At 39.8% G+C, this 22,961-nt stretch overlaps 3 protein-coding genes across 4 annotated transcripts; 2 read left to right on the top strand and 1 right to left on the bottom strand.

Annotated features, from left to right (window-relative positions):
* Window positions 1–2,765: 2,765 nt before the first annotated feature.
* On the top strand, window positions 2,766–4,511 carry LOC121804451 (glycerol-3-phosphate acyltransferase 5-like). The gene is made up of 2 exons (XM_042204035.1): window positions 2,766–3,336; window positions 3,594–4,511. The coding sequence occupies exons 1-2, from the start codon at window positions 2,776–2,778 to the stop codon at window positions 4,509–4,511; spliced, it is 1,479 nt and encodes a 492-aa protein (XP_042059969.1). The 5' UTR covers window positions 2,766–2,775.
* Window positions 4,512–11,137: 6,626 nt separating this feature from the next.
* LOC121743949 (pumilio homolog 2-like) lies at window positions 11,138–17,887 on the top strand. Of its 2 annotated transcripts, none has more exons than XM_042137368.1 (9): window positions 11,138–11,928; window positions 12,355–13,616; window positions 13,706–13,847; window positions 13,973–14,080; window positions 15,112–15,324; window positions 15,402–15,512; window positions 16,371–16,520; window positions 16,803–16,977; window positions 17,460–17,887. In XM_042137368.1, exons 1-9 carry the CDS (start codon window positions 11,617–11,619, stop codon window positions 17,504–17,506), a joined length of 2,520 nt encoding a protein of 839 aa, XP_041993302.1. In that variant the 5' UTR covers window positions 11,138–11,616; the 3' UTR covers window positions 17,507–17,887. The 2 variants fall into 2 exon arrangements, with proteins under 2 accessions (XP_041993302.1, XP_041993295.1); XM_042137361.1 differs by having other exon boundaries at window positions 11,142–11,928; window positions 16,371–16,565.
* Window positions 17,888–19,912: 2,025 nt separating this feature from the next.
* LOC121743962 (ribulose bisphosphate carboxylase/oxygenase activase 2, chloroplastic-like) lies at window positions 19,913–21,602 on the bottom strand. Its single transcript, XM_042137382.1, has 3 exons — window positions 21,455–21,602; window positions 20,953–21,363; window positions 19,913–20,874 (listed from the first exon to the last, which is right to left on the bottom strand). The coding sequence occupies exons 1-3, from the start codon at window positions 21,497–21,499 to the stop codon at window positions 20,035–20,037; spliced, it is 1,296 nt and encodes a 431-aa protein (XP_041993316.1). The 5' UTR covers window positions 21,500–21,602; the 3' UTR covers window positions 19,913–20,034.
* Window positions 21,603–22,961: the final 1,359 nt, after the last annotated feature.

The following is a 22,961-nucleotide window of genomic DNA, read 5'->3' on the forward strand; positions in this document are numbered from 1 at the left end:
TTGTCTTGGATGACGGGAAAAATTCGCCTAGGAATACTGACTTGAAATCGGCCCAACTCTCAATGGGGTCGGGGGGCAGGCGCATGAACCAGGTGTTTGCCTCCCCTTTCAAAACGAACGGCAAAGCAGGCGCATGAACCAGGTGTTTGCCTCCCCTTTCAAAACGAACGGCAAAGCCTTCAATCTGTAATCATCCTCGGTCGCCCCTGCTGGCCTCCTCTGCGCCCTACAAATCTTACAAAACTCATGAAGGAACTCGTAAGGCCCTTCGTAACTCTTCCCGCAGTATGTAGGCAGAATTGCGATCACATGAGGCTTCACATCACAGGCAGTTTGCCCTGGGGTCACAACTATGGCTTGAGGTGGTTCTCCCTCGGTATGTGCGTTCCCGATCTCAGGATCTTCTTCTCCTTGAGCGGCCATCCTTCTCGGGTTTCCCTCTATCCTTGGTATCTCTTCCGGTATTGGTCCTTTTATGGTGTATTGCTCCTCGTCACTACTCGAACCTAAATCAGACAAAGCCGTCGACAAGCCGGATCGAGTAGTTACGAGTATAGATCCTCGCCGAAGTATCTTCGGCCTCCACTGGCCAGGAGCCGAACTGCTTCTCATAAACTGAAATAAAAAGAAAGAGAAAAAGTTATCCACAATATATACGCCAAAGTATCACGCACAATAGCAACTAATAACGCCATCCATCCCCGGCAATGGCGCCATTTGAAAGAGCAGGTTTGTGCAGGTGTCGTTTCAAGCAAAGTGTGTATCCTACTGATCAGTATGGAAGTCCCTGCTAAACCTGAACCTGGTCTCAATAATTCCTCAACCCTCTTCTACTGGGTAGTATAGTGAAGGTAGGGGTCGAATCCCACATAGATGAATGCGTTTTGGGAATTGTGGTGATATTCTGGAAAGGTTTGGTTAGCTACCACGCTTTGGGTTGAGACTTATCTAGACTGGAATTTAAGGTGGTACTGTACTGACTAGGAGGTGGGAAAGGTGTTGGACAGGCGGCTGTGTATGTGGGAAGTGGGGAACATGGTTTTCAGGAAGTATATGGAAAGTACTAGTTTACTATAAAAGGTTAAACAGAATATCAGAGGAAAAGAGGTAGTTAGGTGACTAGACTGACAGATCTGTAGGGTACCAGCTGAAAAGGTAGAAAAGTAAAGGACAAAAGCAAAAGTAACTAAAAAGTAAAAGTGGTCCCAAACTTGGATGTGGATGTTATCTTGTTCAACATGAATAAACTCAGATCAACAATCTCAGATTTCATGAACGAGAAACACAGATTAACAAATTTCGCAGCTCAGATCTACAATTAAAACTTCGAATCAAAAGATCGAACACTGAAACTGCAATTATGCTTACTAGTCAATATGCAGGGTGGCAGAAATCACGTAAACTGGGTTTTCACACTTAACTAATTCAGATCTAAAATCTAACAGCTATCTAGACTTGCAAACTCAGAGAGATTAACTACAGAAGTTAAAACATGCGATTCCACACTGGAAATTACCGTAACAGCTAGATCTAAGCTATCTAGGCAGAAAGAAGCGAAAACAAACATGAACCGATGCTGGAAAACAACTTCATAGCATTTAGAAAACGTTTGGATCACAACCAAGACTTCAAAATAAGCAAATACTAGAAATGCGAAAAATCCAACGTAGAGAAAACAAACAAGATTAACTAGAAAGCAAATAAAGATTGTTTTTGCCACTCCGGGCGATGGAACTGCTAACTACGATCGTGCTGACTGGAGATATAGAATGGAACTCCGGCGAACTGATGATCTTCAAGTGACCATGGCTGTGGCGAGGAACGAGAATTACGAAGGATAAAGCTGAAGGACTGAACTACCGAGAGAATTCTACCTAAGAGTGATGATGATGAATGAGTGTCCCCTCTCTCTCTCCAAGTGGCTTCCTTTTATAGGGAGGCTTACCCTTGATTTTAGGGTAAAACCTCGTGGCGAGATGACTTCTTTGCCCTTAATTGTGGTTGATCAGTCCCAGCTATCCTTCTTCTCCATCTCGAGCCATTTTTGCATGCATACTGGTCAGTATGTAATCGTTCTGACGCCCTTTTCACCTGAAGTATCTGAAGCTTTGCCTACTGGCTAGAACACTCAACCTGCACACTTTGAGCAACTGTTTTGCAGATATAATCAATTATGCACATCATACTGACCAGTAACCAAGGCCTAGAATACGACTTATCACCTATCCATACAAAAACAACAATAAAATTGAGATACAGCAGCCGCTCACGGCACATGCAAATCTAGCTAACAAATAATTTCGACCAATAAATTAGCCTCCAAAATTAAAAAAAAAACATATTCAAGAGCAGTTGTGAGAGCAAAGAAGAAACATTGAGTATATATGTATATTTTTCTGAATCAATAGATTTGAAACATCAAATTGTTTCAAACTTGCAATAATGAATCAATATAATTTGGGTAAATCCCTTCTGCTGATTCAAAATTTTAGGTGGAAACAAGGAGACTTAATAAAATTGATCGATCTACTAAAATTGCGGCCATTTAAGTTGTTGAGGTTAAGTGATCAAATCATCTTTAATTACAAGTTAATTAACGTGTCACACAGTCGCATTCAATGTAAACATGGATAATCCACCTAATTCAAGAATTCATAAATCAGACCACGGTTATAGTCGCACCTACCTTCACCTCCCATATATTCTAATTGCATCTCCACATTCATATTCATAATCTAAATTTATTTGTAACAACGATAATTAATCCTAAGATCAATGAGGAGTGTTGTTTCGGAGCTTGAGGGTACTCTTTTGAAGGACCCTAATGTGTTCTCCTATTTCATGTTAGTCGCATTCGAGGCCTCGGGCCTTATTCGTTTCGCGCTGCTGCTAATGCTGTGGCCCCTCGTTCGCCTTCTCAAGGCGTGTGGGAGGTGTGACGACGGGCTCAAGCTCACCGTGTTTGTGGCGACGGCCGGGGTCCGTTTCCAGGAGATTCAAGCCGTGACTAGAGCTGTTTTGCCTAAGTTCTTCTTTGATGATTTGAATATGGAGGCGTGGAGTGTTTTCAGCGGCGGCGGTAGACGAGTCGTGGTGAGTAAAATGCCGAGCGTCATGGTCGAGATGTTTGCCATGGATCATTTGAGGGCCGATGAGGTTATCGGAACCCAACTCTCCGTTAACTGGTTTGGCCTCGCCACCGGTTTTTTGAAGCATGATTTTGATTCGATTGCGGAGGATGTGGCCGAGTTGTTTAGCGACAACAATGGTCGACCTAGTGTGGGACTAGGGAGACTTGGTTGTGGTTCGGGTCCATATTTTCTACCTTTGTGTCAAGTAATATATATAACCTTGGATTCTGTTAGGTTGATAATTTTTTCAAATTGATAACTGATAATAATATTAACAACCTACGTGTAGATGTTAACACGAAGACATTGCATGTCAATAGAAGACATAACATACGTCTACATTTGGTTGACATCTATAATATGGATGGTTGAAAAAGCATATGTTGTTGACAAATATCTCTAGTTACACATTCAATAAATTAATCTCCATGTTTTTAATTAGGGTTTTGTTTGCAATTATAGAAACAATGCCATCCACCATTTCCATACGTAAGCGGTGCAAAACATATCCTCCGCCCTATGCCGGTGATCTTCCACGACGGTCGCCTCGCAAAGCGTCCAACGCCCGGAGCTGCCCTCCTAATCCTCCTATGGATCCCTCTAGGGATCCTCCTAGCGGCAGTCCAGATCTCGGTGGGCCTAACCCTACCAATGTGGGTCATCCCAAGGGTGGCCCCCATCTTCGGGGGAAGGGTGGCAATGAAAGGCACCCCTCCCCCACCCGCCTCGGATTCCAACTCCGGCGTCCTATTCGTCTGCACCCACCGAACCCTAATGGACCCGGTGGTCCTCTCCGCCGTCCTCCGGCTCCGGATTCCGGCGGTGACGTATTCAATCTCCCGGTTATCGGAGATCCTCTTCCCCATCCCCTCCGTCTGGCTGACCCGGATCCGTGAAGTGGACGCGGAGAACATAAAGCGAGAGCTGGAGAGAGGCGACCTCGTGGTGTGCCCCGAGGGGACGACGTGCCGGGAGCCGTTCCTCCTCCGGTTCAGCGGGCTGTTCGCGGAGCTGACGGACAGGATCGTGCCGGTGGCGATGAATTATAGGGTGGGGTTGTTCCACGCGACGACGGCGAGGGGGTGGGAGGGGATGGACCCGATCTTCTTCTTCATGAACCCGAGGCCGGTGTACGAGGTGACGTTCCTAAACCAGCTGCCGGCGGAGGAGACTTGCTCGGCGGGAAGGAGCCCCGACGACGTGGCGAATTACGTGCAGAGGATTCTGGCGGCCACGCTGGGGTTTGAGTGCACAAACTTCACGCGGAGGGATAAGTACCGTGTGCTCGCTGGGAATGACGGAACGGTGACGCAAGGGAGGAAGAGTCCGGTGAAGGATGCGGCGAAATTGGTGAGGAAAGTGGTCGGGAGTTATTATTAACGACAATAAATTGGGGTATGGGGAGGTGTGTTATGGTATGGAGTATTCAATTTAAATATTGTTGGGGTACTTAGAGCATCCACTATAGGGGGAAAGGGGGCGGACGGAAAAAGGGGGCGACGACGGGGCGGTCTATAGTGGGAGGGATGTCCGCCCCGGGGCGGACAAAAAAAAGGGGGCGAGGGTGGGGCGGTAAAGGGGTCGGCGACAAGGGGGCGAGGACGGGGCGAGTCCGGGGCGATTGCGGGCGACGTATAGTGGGGCGACGGGCGATGGACGTCCGCCCCATTTGCTTTATTTATTTATTTATTTATTTATTTGAAAATTACACCTATAAATACCACTCCTCCACCTCTCATTATTTTCACACCATTCCACCCCTTCACACACATATTTTCTCTCACTAGAATTTGTAAATTGAAATGGACGATTTATGGAACGACGCGTGGAATTATCTGATCCAAGAGGTGCAGTACGAGGTCGAGGAGGAGGAAGCGGCGCGAGCGGCAGAACGCACTGCGGAAGTGGCGGAGGGCGCGATCCCTCGTGCGATTAGTCGTCGGCGGACCATCCCACAAGACCATAGCGGAGCTCACCAACGTCTAGTCCGATAAATTTTACCCCCACTTTAATACAACGAAAATGTAGTGTTTAATTTTAATTTCTTCACTTATAGCCGGTTTTTTATAATTACGTATAGTCCGATAAATTTTAGTACTTATAATTGAATTAAAATTAAAATTAAAATTGGTTATTAAAATTTTGGAGCTATTGGAAGTGTCCGTCTATAGTGGGGCAGTGGAGGAAAAAATTGGGGCTATGGATAAAAAATTGGGGCTGTGGATAAAAAAGGGGCGGGGCTATTGGGGAAGACAGCCTATGGTGGATGCTATTATACTAGCGTTGAATAATTTATGTATTAATTAAACTGACAAACTAGTACTTGTATAATTTATTTAATAGTACTAGAGTTCAGATAATGATGTAATCTTTATCATATTCCGATTAAATGGTCGAAGCACTTCCAACACCACAACTGTGTGTGACCGTAGCTTTCCTTCTCCAGACTCTTTTTCGGTCAATTTCCAGTTCTTCATATATACACTACTCCACTACTACTTAAATTTTATAATACTCACCTCATTTGTGTCTCTCCCCCAAATTGAAGATCAGTTTAATTTCTCGTAGGTTCAAACATACACGACAACTCATTTTTGAATTGCAAGTTTTCTTGTTAAAAAATCTAGTGTTGGTTGTTTAGACTTCTAAGTTGGCAATGCATCACCAATTCACCCAACCAGAGACGTTTCGGCTATTCTCGACGATGGATTACTGACATTAGAGCATCTCCAGTAAGACTGGACGTCAAATAGCCCTCATATAGCCTTCACACTGCCACATCATCAGCACTACAATTCTCCTGCCACATCAGCTTGCCACATCAACTGGACATCAAATAGCCCTCACATAGCCTTCACACTACATATCAACATCACTAATAACAATTATATAATTTAATTTACACTCGTATCAACATACGGAATTTAATTTACGAGAAAAATACGGAAAATTCGAATAATAATATTAAAACTTAAAAAGTACATTAATTTAAAAAAAAGTACAATAATTTAAAAAAAGTACAAAAATTAAAAAGTACATTAATTGAAAAAAGTAAAACAAAATCACTCATCGCCGCCGTCCTCGTCTCCGTCGTCGCCCAGCGCTTCTTCACCGTCGTCGCCGCCGCTTCCGTCGCCACCTACGCCGCGGCTATTCCCGCCGGTGTCCCTCCTCATCGCCTCCAATTCTTCACGCTGGCTCTGGAGCAATACACGAAGAAAATCCTTCACCTCGGGGTCCACCGCCGCTTGGAAGTCGGCTAAGGTCTTCACCATTTGAGCGCGCGTTTGTTGGCGCGCGAAGAATTTGAGCTCCTCGGTAGACCTGCCGAGGGGGGATGTCGAATGGACCCCCTGGGAACTCGGGGTGCCCCCCTCGCAACCTGTTGCGCCCGCCTTTGGCCAACCGGGCGAGGTCGGCGACCGAACGAACGAGGAGTCGGGACCTCCTGGGCCGTCTCGGGGAGGTCTGTCGAACCACCGCTGCTGCCGCTATAATCTCCGGTATAGTTCAGATAGTTTCCCCCCCGTGCGTCCCCTGCGCCGGGGGAATCATCTGCTGCGTCGGGGGAATCATCTGCTGCGCCGGTGGCTGCATCCCGGGTGCCCACCCCGGCATCATCTGCATAGGGGGCTGCATGCCGGGTGCCCACCCCGGCATCATCTGCTGCCACGGGTACATGTTGTAGTACCCGGTCATCGGAGGCCAACCACCTACCCCAGGAGCCGGGGAAGTATGGGACCCTACCCCGGGAGTCGGGGCCGTCTGAGACCCTACACCGGGAGGCGGGGGAGTCTGAGACCATCCCCCGGGAGTCACTGGAGTACCTTCGTAGTTGTTCTCCATTGCTCGTTATTGATCTTGAACAGAAAGTAAGGTAGAGAGAGTACTCGTTAAAACAAGTGGTGCGAATGAAAATGACGTTCAAAGCGCGTATATATAGTGTTTTCAAAAGAAAAAAAATAAAATAAAATCTGACGCCGGTTTGACGCCGATCCTGGACCCACAATGGCGCCATGAGGATCGGCGTCGGAACCGGCGTCATCGCGCGAATCGGCATGGCCACGCCGATTTCGCCGACGCCGGTTCCAATGGTTCGGCGTCAGAACCGGCGTCGGCGAAAAATCGGCGTCACAATTTTGACGCCGTTACTGGAGATGCTCTTAGTCTAGTGAGCTTCAATTCACCTTCTTTTTTGGGTTTATAGTGTATTTATTTATTAAGTAGTACTCCCTCCCTTCGTCCCATAATAGATGTCACACTTTTCTATTTAGTTTGTTCCATAAAAAATGTCACATTTCTTTTTTAAAAAAAAACTCCCTCTGACATTAATATAAATATACTATTTTATCTCTCCACCTAACACACAAAATCACATCTCTTAAAATCCTTTGTCATTTCTCAAGTGTGTCATCTACTTTGCAACGGAGGGAGTACTTACTAAAGCAAGGCTGCAGGGGTACGTTATATTACTAACTTTTTAAATGCTAACTCTGTTAACTCATCATATTAAAAATATCAACACAATGACATTAAAATGTCAATATATAATGTCAACACAATATATTGAAATTTCAACAAAATTATGTGTTGACATTGTTAATACCCTGCGTTGATGAGTTAACAACTTAAAAAAGTTAACAATTGATTACTCATCTAATAAAGTATTAATATAAATTCCTATGTATACATGTATTTCACTAAAGTTCATCCAAAACAAAAAAAAATTTGATATTTCAAGAAAAGTAAGTGCATAAACCTCTTTGCGTGCAATTATTTTAAGAAAAGCGCATGATCCAAAAGATAAATTTCATCAATTGGATCTTGTTTAATGACAGTTAAAGCTAGAGACTTTTTCCTTGCAATTTTATTGTATCTTCTTGAAGAACAATATAATCTCTGAATAAGATGCTTGCTCTCGATTCCATAACTGATGTTAACGTTACTATAAAAAACTAATCTTTTAAAGACAAAAAAATTGAGATACAGTTTAAGTCGCAAAAGAAAATGTCTCTAGGTTGAACATAAATTATTTTAATCTTTTGCTTTTTTAGGATGTTTTATTTGTGTTTCTAATTTTAGTTGAGACTCTAACAATAAAGACACTTTATGAAGTATTGAGGGTACAATTATACACACAAATTAGCATCCTTAATAGCATTAAAAAATGTCGTTAGTTTTTTTTTTTTTGCGGTGCGTACAGTGAATCCAACCAGTTAATGACTATTTGATTTTGATGAAATAACGTACAGAAGAAAAACGAATCGAATGATCTTCCAAAATTGAGAAATTAATTTAGAAGATCATACTACCATTTCACGAGTGTGCCAAATTAATGGGTAGATACGATTTTCCCTAATTGTATCTTAACACCGTTAGTTTAACTTTGTTTAAAGCAAATTATGAAACTGACACGTGACATTAATAAATCTTTGGGGAGTGATAAATTAACAAAAATTGTATATACAAAAGTGGATATTTTAGGTATTTCATATTTAAAATAAATTTATAATTATTAATTAATGTAATGTATTACTTTGTTTAAAGCAAATTATGAAACTGACACGTGACATTAATAAATCTTTGGGGAGTGATAAATTAACAAAAATTGTATATACAAAAGTGGATATTTTAGGTATTTCATATTTAAAATAAATTTATAATTATTAATTAATGTAATGTATTACATATTTACCCTTTTATTGATCCTTTAGGAATGATTAAGCTTTCCATAATCAATATTATACATTTAAGGATTGATTTACCATATTGTAGTAATTAATATATAGATTAACCATTACATAAGTTCTTCTTCCATTAGACCATTAATAAGACTAGGTACGCTTCTTCTCAATTTATCAAATTTTAAACTCCCTCCTACAAATTAGATTCGTCGGGTTCATGATTTTATAATTTTTTTTGAGTATCATGAATAGGAATAAATAAAATAAATTTTATAAAAAAATTACAATATTTTAATAAGATGTTATAGATTGACTGTTTTCAAATTTGTAAATACATACTACCATAAAAGGATTTGAATTGACTTACCTTCTAAAAATGAAGAATTTTATTTAATATTCAAAGTTCAAACACTAATATAATAAAAGACTATATATTAGAGTATCCAATTCGGCAAGTTCGGCTTATTAATTACTCCTATATGATAGTTATTTTAATTCAATTAATTATCTAAATCTACATTAATTAATTAGTATTATCACAGTGTGATGCTGTACCAAACAATTTGATTATGTCATAAATATTATACTATATACCTTGTAAGAGCAACATTCATGAAATAGTTGAATTCGCATAACCACACATTTATCTTATATAGTCATTTGATTTGACTTAACATGCACCATAAAAATGCTAAATAACGTCATTAATTTTACAAATTAAATAACTTTCAAAACTCAATTTATATTCCAATTGCATAAAAATGATAAGTAATGTTTAGGCAAGTTCAATGTTAAAATGAATGATGACAATCTTAATCACGAAACGGGATATCTAACTGTTAGTGAGTGTCGAACTTCTCAAGTAATCGATATTTGAACACTTATAATTCTTTCACTTGTTCACTTATTTTCTTAGATACTCATTGCTAAATTTGTAATGGTTCCAAATCTGCATTTATTATTGTATCGATTGTTCACTTATTTATTTAGATATTCATTGCTAAATTTGTAACGTATCCAAATCTACATTCTTTAGAATTTTAGAATTTTTTATATTCCTTTTATCGACAATATAAAATCTCATTTTAAATAGGCATAAACTAAGCAAGAAAATTAGGGATGATTATAATTAAGTCTCACTTTCATACGTTATAGTATTAATTTATAATAAAATGTGTTAGTAGAATGTGAGATCCAGATGTGGCCGTAGCACTTTTCATTTGCTATGCTGTGGGCACTGCATCTTCCGGCTCGTCTGGCCTTAGCACTGAGCAGGTTGATGAGTTTCTCGAGCAACGAGTACAGCCATTGCATTAAGAGATCGAAGAATTGCGGGAGCTAGTAAATGTCCTCACTTAGCAAGTTCAAGAGTCTAGAAGAAGTGGCTAGTAGTATTTGAATTAAATTTGTGATCTGATTGAATTGAAGTGTGAAACAGTATTTTGTATCTATGTAAAATTTGAATTTCGTCATTCAATTGAGTTATTTCATACTATGATTTGAAAAAAATAAATCGTAATATTAATTTTTAAAAAAATTATAAATATTTAATAGAAAAATATTTTCGAAGAGATGTAGGACAACGAGCACAATGGTGCTTGCAAAATGAAGTCAGAAAATGGAATTATTTGCGAGCACAAGAATGCTTGCCGAAGTTGAATTTGGCGACAACATTGAGGAAGTATTGCGTGCAAAAAATGCTTGCAATGTACTAATTCGGCCACCAAATTTTGCAAGCCATTTTGCGAGCACTAATCAATGTGCTTGCAATTTTTTCAGCATATGCTTGATAAAGTTCTTGCAAATTTTGTGACAGTCCAAATGGGTAGCACCCTTTCTACTTGCAAAGTGCTTGTAGCACCCTTTATACAAGCACTTGCAAAGTGCTTGTATAATGCTTGCAATGTATAATGACGTTTTGCGAGCATGTATGCTTAGTTGTAAAAAGTGCTTGCAAAATAACGTTTTTTTCGTGACATTTGTGAAATAGTAGTAGTAACTTTTTTTATTCTGTTGGTATTTAAATAAAAAATGAAACTTTAAAAGAGGTCATGCCCTACGGTAGCCATTACATATCATCTGTAAAATATTATAATAGTAATATACATATAAAAGTGTTGAATAATTGACATTTTTACTATTGTGCACTTCACTTGCATACAAAAATTATACACCTGATATCACTATAAATAAGTGTAATTTGTATAAGTGGAACTAGAAAGTTCGAAGCTGAGATATTTTCTTGAAAAGGAGTCTATCTTCTTTTTATAGTAAATCAGTAAACCTACCTAGCTATATCAGTGAGTCGAAACCCTCGGAAGATTTACCGCAACAAATTACCGCGCAAATTTAGTTCAACCGCAGAAACAGAGAGAGAGAAACTTTTACTTTTCATCTTGGCTCAATCCAACGGCTGATATTCTCTTTGATTCACGCTTATAGTCCATCGCTTCATCTATTTCTCACCAACCTCCTCTATCTCTGTTAAAACCCCTATAAATCTCACTTCACTCTCACTCCGATTCTTCCTAACAACTCCGCATATTAATTCCAAGCAAGGACTGTTCATGGAAACAACAGGATTAGTCTATGCTTTGTTACTCTGAAAATGTGCAACTAAAAGTGTATTTATGCTTGGTTTATGAGATTTAATAATTTAATTAAAGTTGGTTTTGTTTATCTGAGATAGTATTCCTGGAGAATGATCGGCGGAATTTGCGTTATTAATTGAAGAATCTCCTTTTTTGTCGTTAGTTTCTGTAAATTTTATGCATACGTAGTGCATTTGTATATGTCCTGAGATGATACTGGAATCGGACTTCGGAGGCAGAGGCAGTGATGAGGGCGTACATGATCGAGCGAGGTCTGCGCCGCCGACCATGGAGGGCGGCGTTTCGAAGGTGGAGCTGAGGTCTGATCCAGCTTACAGGTCTTATTATTACCAGAATGGTGGCGGCGGGGCTCGTGGTGGAGGTGAGTCCCTCTTTGCTATGCAGCCGGGGTTTGGCAGTTTGGAAGAGGAGAAAGTAATGCAGGGGGGATGGGATGCTGATCGATTCACTGGATATCCAGGCTTAGGTGTGGGGAATAAGGAGAAGAGGATTGTAAATATGGTTAGTTTCTTTGAAGCAGCATTGTCAATGGTGTTGATATTACAGGCATTAATATTTGATTTTCTTTTTATCTAAGCGTACATGTGTGTTGCATCCTTGATTGTTTTTGTTTACTTGAAGTCGAGAGCTGCATTGTGGATATGGCTTGATTGTTCTTGAACTCGGCTTGCTGTATTGAGGAATTTTGGTTTTGTGGTTTGATATGGTTCAGTGGTAAATTGTGTCAGGGGTATCTTGGTCTCACATTTTATTTCTCTTTTTCATGATCGCTTTACGCACAATTTGATGTATGTAATTTTTGAAACTTGGAAGTGCGTCCTTTTAGTTATTGTAATTTCGTCGCTGTTGGCTCAATTCCTTGTAACAACTTCATTTTCCGTAGATCTTGCAACTGTCTGTTAACTTGTGACGTTTAATTCTGTGCAGGAGGGCGTAGGATATCCAACAACTGTTTCTAGACGTCCCTCTCTCGTGGCTGGCCAATCTAATGGAGAATCTGAATCCTCTGAGACACATGTGGTTTTCCATCATGAGTCGGCACCAGTGAGTGCATTGCGTTCTGGAACAAATATGCAAAGCATCAGTTCGTCAATATCTCAAAGTAATGCCTCTTCTACGGGTTCTTCACCAAGAAATCTTACTCCTGACCTCGTCAGATCTCCTAGTCATCACATTTCTGCTCTAAGCGGTGATAGAATGAGCTCACTGGATCAGAGATATGTAAACATTCATGACTTATATAATGAAATTTCACCTGAGGTGGTGCCATCTGCAGACATCATCACTTCTTTGTCAGGCTTGAGCCTATCATCAGGCACCTTGGGGGATGTGAGGAAATATCAAAAACCTCAGTTGCAGGATAGAGTTGATGTCAACTCACAAAGGGATAATGTTCCCTTCAAACAATATCCTTATTCAAATGGCACCTTGAAAGAAACATTTATGCCTACTTTGAATTGTCTAGGAAGTTCAGCATCCCACTATCTCAACACTGCTAGTCAAAATTTCTCCGCATCAAACTTTGGTTTAGGCGGATACCCTGCGTCACCGTTAGTCATGGGCAATCAAGTTGGTGACTCGAGAGCTTTAAGCGGCGGCTTACCATTTGAATCAGATTTATTTGTTGCAGCAGCTGAAGAGAACTATGCTAGACTTGGAAATCAAAGCACATTGGATGCTTTTCCAATGGCACATACAGATCCATCATATCTCGATTATCTAATAGCAAATGAGTATTCTTCTGCAGCTCTTGATAATCAACGAATGCATGTGGAATCTCTAGCAAATCCACCAGTAGATTTTCTTGGGAATCGAAATGCTTACTTTGAAGCTTCGCTTAGGAGGTCACAGTATGGATCGGGTTTTGGAAAATCAAGTACTATGAACAATGGTTTCCATGGAAATTATGCATTTGGTCTTGGCATTCCTCATCGTGGAAATCATATTATGTCTCCAATGTTTCCAAACTGCCCAATTGCATCTGGTGGCTCTGACAAGAACGTGGAACAGATTATGTGTATCCCATCCACTTTAAGAAACATGACTCACAAATTTGGGGGACCATGGCTTTCTGGACCTGGCTGTAATTTGGAGGAAAGCTTTGCAGCTTCATTGTTGGATGAGTTTAAGGGAAACAAAACCAGGTGTCTTGACCTTGCAGAGATTGCAGGTCATGTTGTTGAGTTCAGGTACACTTATCTATCTAGTTTTAAATGTTTGTTACTGTACAAGTTGAAGTTGGTAATTTACAAGTTCATCACAAAGATTTCCTGGACAGTGCGGACCAGTTTGGAAGTCGTTTTATTCAACAGAAACTTGAAACTGCCAGTGCACTAGAGAAGAACATGATTTTCCTTGAAATTATGCCTCAAGCTCTTCCCCTGATGACAGATGTGTTTGGTAACTATGTAATTCAGAAGGTAGTGTTCCATGTACTATGTTTTTTTTTTCTTTCAACTTCTCTCATTCTTAGATCTTACTATTTTCGTTGTAAGATCTATTTTAATAGCACATATTTTGCCTTCTTTCCTTCCTATGGTTTCAGTTTTTGGAACATGGAAGTGCTTCCCAGATTAGACAATTGGCTGAGCAACTAATTGGGCATGTTCTGACCCTTAGTCTCCAAATGTATGGTTGTCGCGTCATACAGAAGGTAATTTAACCCATTGACTAAATGTCTGATGACTAAATCATCTGAAACTGTTGTTGTCTGGATTTATTTCATACTCTCTTTTGGAGCTAAATAGATTTTTCCAGCACATGTGACCTTAAATCCATATGTCTTGGCGCTTCTAAATCAAAATATACATCTTCCAATCAAATAGCAGTTGGCTAATCTTTCAGTTATGCCAGTAGACTACTAACTAAGCACAATTCACCTAGTTGTTCTGAGACTTATGCATGTTTTCTAGAACTAAGCTCTAACTATAGCAATGGGTTCATATGGTTGACTTATTCACATTTCCCGATTACCATTTTGCTATTTCTTGATGTTTACTTGGCTTTTTTGGACTTGGAAACAAGTTTTGAATGAGATGGAATCTTGTATTTCCTGCTGATTTGCTTAGTTATCTTTTGTTATAATCCTTAGTTATTATTTATTTGTTGTTGATTGGTTTAAAGAGTATTTAGTCATTAGTCTTCTTGGTTTAGATTAACTGTGAAATTGCTGATTAGAAATAAGAGTCTTCATGCAATTGTTATAAATAGGTCTTCATTAGAAGAGCTATGTGTGTGTGTTTGGGGAAATTATAATAGGACAATAATTTATCGCATGACAGTAATTTAGCTAGCCGTAGGCCTCTTCGGAGGAATTTACCTTTTTTTAATTACATTGCTGTTCATTCAAGTTATTTCCATTATAATTTTCTGTCTTCCTGTTCTTCCCTCTTTTCTGTTTAATTAATTAATTAAGTTACCTGAGTAGATGTATAACAACATGGTTGTATAAACAATTGTAAAAGAATCCCTACTTCTGAACAGCCAGCTGCTGTGACTTTCTATACCTAGGTGGTTCCTCCCTTCAAAGCTAATGCAGACACTGTTTAATTTTCAAAAGTGATGGTATTACAGGTGAAATTTATTACCATCAAGTACAGAACATTCCTGACCATATAAAAGATGAGGCTGTAAAGCATGCTTAGCTGTCAATGTTTACAAATTGTTTTCTTCCGAATTCTTCAGGCACTGGAGGTCATTGAACTTGACCAGAAGAAAGAGATGGTTGCAGAGCTTGATGGGCATGTATTACGCTGTGTGCGTGATCAGAATGGGAATCATGTCATACAAAAATGTATTGAGTGTGTACCTGAAAATTCCATTGAGTTCATTGTTACTACATTTTATGATCAAGTTGTTACATTGTCTACTCATCCGTATGGTTGTCGAGTAATACAGGTTACTCATTTTTCTTCCATCTCCTGCAAGTTAAAGTAAGGCCACCTATGATTCTAAAGCTTTGTTTTCTGAAACAGAGAGTCTTGGAGCATTGTGATAGTCCCAAAACTCAGGCTGTAGTGATGGAAGAGATTATGAATTCTGTTTGTATGTTAGCTCAGGATCAATATGGAAATTATGTCATTCAGGTTCGTTACAAATTCTTGAGCATCGTGTATGTATATCAATATGTTTTTTATCTAGAGGCCGGGGGCCAGTGTTGTTAGGGCCGCGGGGCGCATCGGGTTGATGAGGTAAAAATTCGGGTCGCGGGTCGACGAGTCGGTTGGGTCGAGAGACCCACAAATCTAGGCGAATTATTTTTCCTTTTAATATTAAATAAAATAAATATATTGCTCTAATGTTTATAATATATCAAATAATATAAATGTAGACGCAATTAATGTGAATAGAGATAAAGTGGAAAATAGAAATGATCAAAATATCAAAACAATTCATAAGTCATAACACAATAAATAATTGATACCATTGTCTGAAAATATCAAAACAAAGGAATATATGAAGGGTGGCAGCAAACGATCTTTGAATTGTTTATTTGTTTAGGAGTGAAGAGGCCGAATTCTAAAGTGTAGAAAGTAGGTTTGAAAAGTTTGATGTGGTGCATGCATATATATAGAGAATTGTGATTCAGGGAGTCAGAAAACATGTGAGAGATTTGTGAAAATCAGAGATAGTATATGTTTAGGGCGACCCAGGCGACCCTGTATCTCGATCAACCCACCCATGTTGGGGCGGTGATGGTCTCGACCCAGGCGACCCGAGCGACCCGAACGACATTTTGACAACACTGCCGGGGGCATAGTATTTTCTCCTGGCTTTGTCGCTTTGGGTCCATTGCTTACTCTGGCTATAGTTTTGGTAGTATAATTTGTAACTGGTAATAGGTCGATATGTTAAATTTTTCCTTTACTTTTTATCTAGGTTGGTGTAGTTCTTTTCCATGTATGTGTTACCTTTAGTCGCTAACTCTGCCTCTGTCATGATAGCATGTACTTGGACATGGAAAACCGTCTAAGAGATCTGCTATTATTCACCAATTAACTGGGAAGATCGTAGAGATGAGCCAGCAGAAGTTTGCTTCCAATGTAATAGAGAAATGCTTATCGTGTGGAACACATGAAGAACGTCAGGCCCTGGTACATGAGATGCTTGGCAGCACTGATGAAAATGAGCCTCTCCAAGTTCGTAGATTCATATGTTAAATTCAGAATTTATAACAATTTTCTGATTTTATTTTTCTCCTTCAATATCGCTATCAAGTTCACATTGACCCCTTTGTTGTATCTAATCTACATGTTTAGTTTTATTATTCAATGTATCTCAGTTATGTGAGTTGAAAATCGTTTTGGATTTGGACCAATCTTACAATCACACTATACTTTCAATTCTCTTGACTTGATTTTCTATTTCTGTGCCAGGTAATGATGAAAGATCAGTTTGCAAACTACGTTGTTCAGAAAGTGCTGGAGACGTGTGACGACCAGCAACTTGAACTCTTACTTAACCGAATTAAAGTTCATTTAAATGCTGTGAAGAAATATACTTACGGGAAGCATATTGTTGCACGTGTAGAGAAACTTGTGGCTACCGGAGGTATTTTTTTTTTGCTCTGGGTACCATTATTTCTCATTTATTTTATTCGATCTGATAATAACCTCATTTGCCTGTTAGGTTAAACAGTTTTATACAGTCTATGTGAGATGCACTATTTGTTACTCCCCCGTCTCATAATAGATGTCACACTTTCCTTTTTAGTTTGTCCCACAAAAGATGTCATATTTCATTTTTTAGAAAAAGTTCTCTCACATTAATATAAATATAATATTTTCTCTCACCACTCAACATACAATACATCTCCTAAAATCCCCGTGCCATTACCCAAGTGCGTCATCTATGATGGGATGGAGGGAGTGTATACTTATGTATGATGGCATATGAGTCCTGCATTGTACTTGACAAGATTTCAAGCCCACTTTTTTTACAGTTTACGCTCCCTGTGTGGATAGAAAGTATTTAATGATGTTTGCTGATGTATATATCATCATCGATTAACAAATATCCTGAATCTCTTTCAGAGAGGAGGATCAACGCCCTGTCTTCATATGCTGCTCAAGTGGAATGAGGAAACTTTGTACAGACTGACAGAGATGTTTGGAATAAATAATGTTGTTTGTACTTCTGCAATTGTACATTCTTAGTTATCAGAATGTACCTAGAGTCAGGAGGCTTAGATGGTAATCTTGCTTGGTTACCTTCCAATTATATAGGTTTCTGGTGCTAGTTGAGGGTGTAAAGAAGAGGGGAAAACTGAATGTGTTGTGATCGTGACTGTACAAATGTTGCCTTATGCAGAGTTGTAGTAGTAATAACTTAGGAGAGCCCCGTTTTTCTATGTGTATGGATTCACAATGCTTTTGTTTTGGTTAGAAACTTTGTCAAAATGTGTTTTGTCAATTCCATAATCCATACCTTTAAATATATTGTTTTATGCTCCTTCTTTCAATTCCATACTTGTCTTTATAGAAAATTGTTGTCTGGATTGATTTTACCTTACATAGAAGTAGTGCCATATCGTTCTTCTTCTGTTGACTTGTAGCTCAATTCGGATGTTCTTTTTCCTTTGTCTTACCTTGATATATTGCTTAATTGCTACTTGGTTTTTATCATTGTAAGCATTCTTGGCACCTACGGGCTACATGGATCGAGCATATTATGTGAAATGTTGCAAGGATCTCAACACTTGTAGGTTTCCCAAGTTACTGGTTAGCACATTGAAGGAGCCTCTAAGATGAATACATTAACTGGTCAGCTCTTCAGCTTCAGGTATTTATTTAGGCTGATTTTCCTTCCCTGTTTTTATCACCATTCTTTGTCTGATGTATTCAGCATATTTAACTCTGTTCCTGAATATTCTGGGTTGAAGCTCATTGTCCGGCTCTGTCTGAAGTAGATTCCAGCTCAACATCCTTATTGGTAACAGCTCTGTGCCCTTGTATCTCTCATTGCCTAGTGAACCAAGAAAATCAAGTAATTAACATGAATCTAAACTAAAAAAAAATACGGTTTCACTTGATTATGCACTATTTATGTACCTCCATAGCATCTGTCACCAACCTTAACTACTACTCCCTCCGTCCCGACGACCACTTTTGATGAATGAAGGGGGGATTTAGGTGGAGTTGTAATAAAGTAGAGAGAAGGGGGAAATTTTATTCCAAATATGGAAAGAGGACATCTTAGTTGGGACTAACTAAAAAGGAAGGGTTGATATCTCGAAAAAAGAAGGATGGAGTAGATTGTTTCGAATCAGCTTCACAGGCATCCATACACACCTATGTTTAATTTGGAAACCCGTAATATCATCATCGTGCACAAGTAAAGGTGTTCTGTTAGAGTCTGAATTTGGCCTAAATCAGGCCTTGAACAACTCAGATAGCACAGTTTGCTTCATATCTCTATATATCTGTTTAGGAACAGGAACTCATTTCCATGCCCATCAACAACGATATATGGAGATATGAAAGTGCGAAGATCTCATCAGTCACCTTCTTGAAATGTCATGTGGATTGGATGGTCGAGCTTTTCTGGCATGACATATTTCTTCCTCTTATCCTCTGACGGTAGGTCAAAAAACTCTGCTACAGCACTTTTATCATCTGATTTCGCTATCTGGTTTATAATCAGCAGGTTTTCCTTGATCTAACTTTCTTCACCCATTATTTTCATCTCATCCAACGAGCAATGAAAGATCAATTTGCAGGAATACGCCAGGACTGGAGATATTTATCTTCTTCTTGAAACTGTGAAAGATTATACTTAGTAGCGTTGTAAAATTAAAGGTCCGATAGCTTCATATGTTGAGGTATTTTCTTAAAACAGCCTGCGACAAGTTTTTTTCTTCTTCAGAAGATCGATGACGTTCCAGCCAAAATACATGGTTTACAAATTACAACCATTCAATTTTGTAACTCAATATCATCTATAATACCTCCATTCTCAAATACTAACACACAATCAACTCTCCAATCTCCATCCTTTTCTACTCTTCATCTTGTCTCTCAACTCTTGTATTAACAACATATATTCTCATGTTTTTTCCTAAACTCTGCTCAAGTTGTGCAAGTTATTATTGTCTCAACTCTCGAGCGTACTACAGATCCGGACATCCGGTTGTTGAGTTGATCTTTTCTATTGAACTTTCCATGAGGATCCGTTGGTCACTTTAACATAGCTGACTGAGTGTATGAGAATCCACTTGAACAAGACCCCATTTGTGGTATACGATGCTGAAGTCTAAATTTCTTGATAGTTGACACAATGATTGGTTTACATTTGCAATGGTGGAGGTTGAGGCTCATTTGTGCCTAAAAATGAAGGATATCTCGTTGTAAAATTGATTTTCAAGCATTGTTGATTCATTTCTCTTTTTTGGTCGGATTCTCAACCAACATATTCTCATGAAAATATGAGAACCACAAGAGCCAATAGTTCCATGAGACATTACAAGAGAGTATATGATTATAATGTGTAGAGGCAAGAAGCAAAGTATATATTATTAGATTTACAAAAAGGAGAATAACAGAAAATGCAAAGTTGAAGATAGGGAATTTATATAATTAATTAAAGAGTGATGGATGTTGTATTAATTCTCTAGAAAGCACCCCTCTCGATAGCATCCTTGTTGGCATCTCCAAGAGCAGCATCCTTCAAATATTTGTCAGCCAACTGCACTCTCTTCACATTGTCCTGCTCCGCCACCAGCATGTTCCCGTACTGTAGCAGCTTCTCCAGTGTCATCTTCGGCTGCTCAAACACCGGTGGCCCGTCCCTCGAGTTCACAAGCTTCAGCCCGATGTTCTCGACCCCCACCCCGGTCACCCACTCCCGCACTAGGTCATCGTACACCCGCGCCCTCAGAGCCCCGAAGAAATCAATGGACTGCCCGGGGAAGGTGTCCACCAGCTTGGTGACGGCCTCATCGGAGACTCCATCAGTACGGAAGATACCCTTGCACACCCCAATACGGTCCTCGCGGGTGGGCGCCCAGTAGAACTTCTCCATACGCCCGTCACGGATGAGGGGTGCGTACAGGGTGGAGAAGTCGTTTCCTGTGACGATGATGGGGACACGGGGGTTCTCCTGCTTGTTGTACATCCCCGGGAGCTGCACGTTGGTCGGGTTATCGGCGATGTTCATGAGCGTGGCGTTCACCATCTGGTTGTTGACGGTGTACTGGGTGGTGCCGCCCATCCGCCCTGCTCCCGCGTCCAGATCATTGATGAAGAGACAGCACATCTTCCCCTTCTTTATGATGTCCGCCGCCTCCCTATACCTCTGCCTGATCAGCTTCGCGGGCTCTCCTGCATTCCCGCTCTCCAGCTCTCCCGCGCTCATCATGATCGGGTTGATCCCCATCTTGCGGAACACCAGCTCGCACTGGAAGGATTTCCCCTGCCCCTTCCCTCCCCATATACCCAAAATCAACGGAATCTGCATGCGCATACATTTTTTTTATTATTATTATAAGGCCTTTTAAGGGGTGAGCAGATGATAAGTCAACCAACATACCTTAATGTTGGGGAGTGTCATGAAGTTTTTAGATAAATGGACAACCAGCTTGTCCATGAAGGCACGGGCGATGTAGAGCCCGTCCAGCTTGTTGTCGAGGTTGTACTCGCGGAGGCCCTGGCTCAGGTACTCGTACGAGCTGAGGACGGGGTCATGGGTCCCCATCCCGCTCGGGGCCTGAAAAAGGGGGTCCACCATGCCCTTACCCCTTGTGATGTCCTGCTGATCGTCGGACACGTCCTCGATCAGCCCCTTCCACCTGTCTCCGTCCGTCTGCTTCACCTCTGCCACCACTTTGAAGCTCCCCTTCCCACTGCTGCTAGATTTCATGCCACTCGCCTTCTTCAGGCTCGTCCCCAGGAACGAGGACGTTGGCACCGCGCCTCCTCCGTTGGATCCATTGAAGTTCAACTGCAACATAATTTGTCACATTACATTATATACACTGAATTAATAAAGTTAAGGCTAATTATATCTATATGATCAAGAGATGAAGGTATACGGGGACGCGGTTGACGGCTCCGATGGTCGACACGGCGGCTGCCATTTTAGATGCAGAGGGTGATTTAGTGGCTGTACAATTACAACAGTTGAGATAGGAGAGGGCTATTATAGCAGGGGGAGTTTGAAGAGAATACAACTTGAGAATTGAGATTGGCATATCATTACCACACAATTAGGATTGCTTACATGACACGTGGCAGCTGGGTATTGAGTGGGGTTGGAATTGGAAATTGAGTTTGAGGTCAATATTCTTCTTTAACTCTACTCCACTTACATTAGGCCATCGTTTAGTTACAATGCAACCCTTTGTGGAATTATAGCCTAAGATAAAAAAAAAATATTTTCAAGAATTATCATGTTATTATATATGGTTTACAATTCTGAAAAGTATATTTCTTTGTCTTTATTTTGTTGCCTGTGACTTGTGATGGTTCTGCTGCATTATTAATTAGGGGATTTATCTTCTTATATTTTGGTTTGTATGTGAAATACCAAAGCAAATAATGTCTAGGATGCCTTAATTGAATACATATATTGATATTTTGTGATGGATAAAGACGCTGCAGAATTACAACCTTACATGTCCCTCTTTGGAGTTGGAGTTTTTGTTCTTGAATAGTGATTAGGCTTATCAGAATTGGACTGTTTCTATTAAACTATTAGCTGCAGATTCAAAATAATTGAGTATATATTTTGATATATACATTATTTTTATTTTCTTGAGAAGATAAAGATGAGCTGAGCTCAGGTCAACATCTGAGAGAACTGCAAAGAATAGTTTGAATTGTAGGATAACTTAGGTTTTTACTTATAATTATTAGTACTCCATATGCCAAAAAATGAGTAGAGAGCAAAATTAATGTTGGTAGAACAAATTTTCATGGTTGTGACATAGTACATGACTTGGTTTCTAAGTTTCAATTATAGTAGGACTACTATTTATCAACACTTAACCCAATGAGTACGCCTGTGTGTTGAATTCATTGTGATACTATATTGCGTAACAAGGGTTGAGTAAGTAATCACTATGGGGCATCTCAGGCCTTTATCACACTGGTCTTGCGCTTAACAAGTTGGTAAGGAAATTCCACCCAACATAGTGATACATTTTGTCAAAAATAAAACTATATTCAGAATTAAAACTATGGAAGAAAAAGAATGTGAAGGTGGGAAGAATGAATTGTCGAATGAGGGACTTTATGGGAAAAATTATACATCCCCTCTCCAAAGAGTATCAACTATTTTTTTTCGTCCGTCCCTGAAAAGTATGAACTTTCTAATTTTGAAAAGTTCAAACAACACATTACTCTTAAATACATTTTGTTTACAACATATACCATTACCATTAACAATTTATACAATTGTAATAATATGGACCTTACTCTCCACTAACATTATTTCCACTACCCTCTCTCTCTCTTTTTCTCTCTTATTTTTCCCCTTATTTATTAAAACTCCGGCCGAACCCATTGTTCAAACTCTTTGAGGACGGAGGGAGTATTATA

Source organism: Salvia splendens, chromosome 1 (assembly GCF_004379255.2).
Source record: "Salvia splendens isolate huo1 chromosome 1, SspV2, whole genome shotgun sequence".
NCBI lineage: Eukaryota > Viridiplantae > Streptophyta > Magnoliopsida > Lamiales > Lamiaceae > Salvia > Salvia splendens.

Excerpts from the sequence above, each read along its gene's own strand:
- LOC121804451 (XM_042204035.1), top strand. The coding sequence starts at position 2,776 with ATGAGGAGTGTTGTTTCGGAGCTTGAGGGTACTCTTTTGAAGGACCCT. Across the intron at positions 3,337-3,593 it reads ATTTTCTACCTTTGTGTCAA|AAACAATGCCATCCACCATT; the intron begins GTAATATATATA and ends TTGCAATTATAG.
- LOC121743949 (XM_042137361.1), top strand. The coding sequence starts at position 11,617 with ATGATACTGGAATCGGACTTCGGAGGCAGAGGCAGTGATGAGGGCGTA. Across the intron at positions 13,617-13,705 it reads GGTCATGTTGTTGAGTTCAG|TGCGGACCAGTTTGGAAGTC; the intron begins GTACACTTATCT and ends TTTCCTGGACAG. Across the intron at positions 16,978-17,459 it reads GAAACTTGTGGCTACCGGAG|AGAGGAGGATCAACGCCCTG; the intron begins GTATTTTTTTTT and ends AATCTCTTTCAG.
- LOC121743962 (XM_042137382.1), bottom strand. The coding sequence starts at position 21,499 with ATGGCAGCCGCCGTGTCGACCATCGGAGCCGTCAACCGCGTCCCC. Across the intron at positions 21,364-21,454 it reads GAGCCGTCAACCGCGTCCCC|TTGAACTTCAATGGATCCAA; the intron begins GTATACCTTCAT and ends ATTATGTTGCAG. Across the intron at positions 20,875-20,952 it reads TGACACTCCCCAACATTAAG|ATTCCGTTGATTTTGGGTAT; the intron begins GTATGTTGGTTG and ends ATGCGCATGCAG.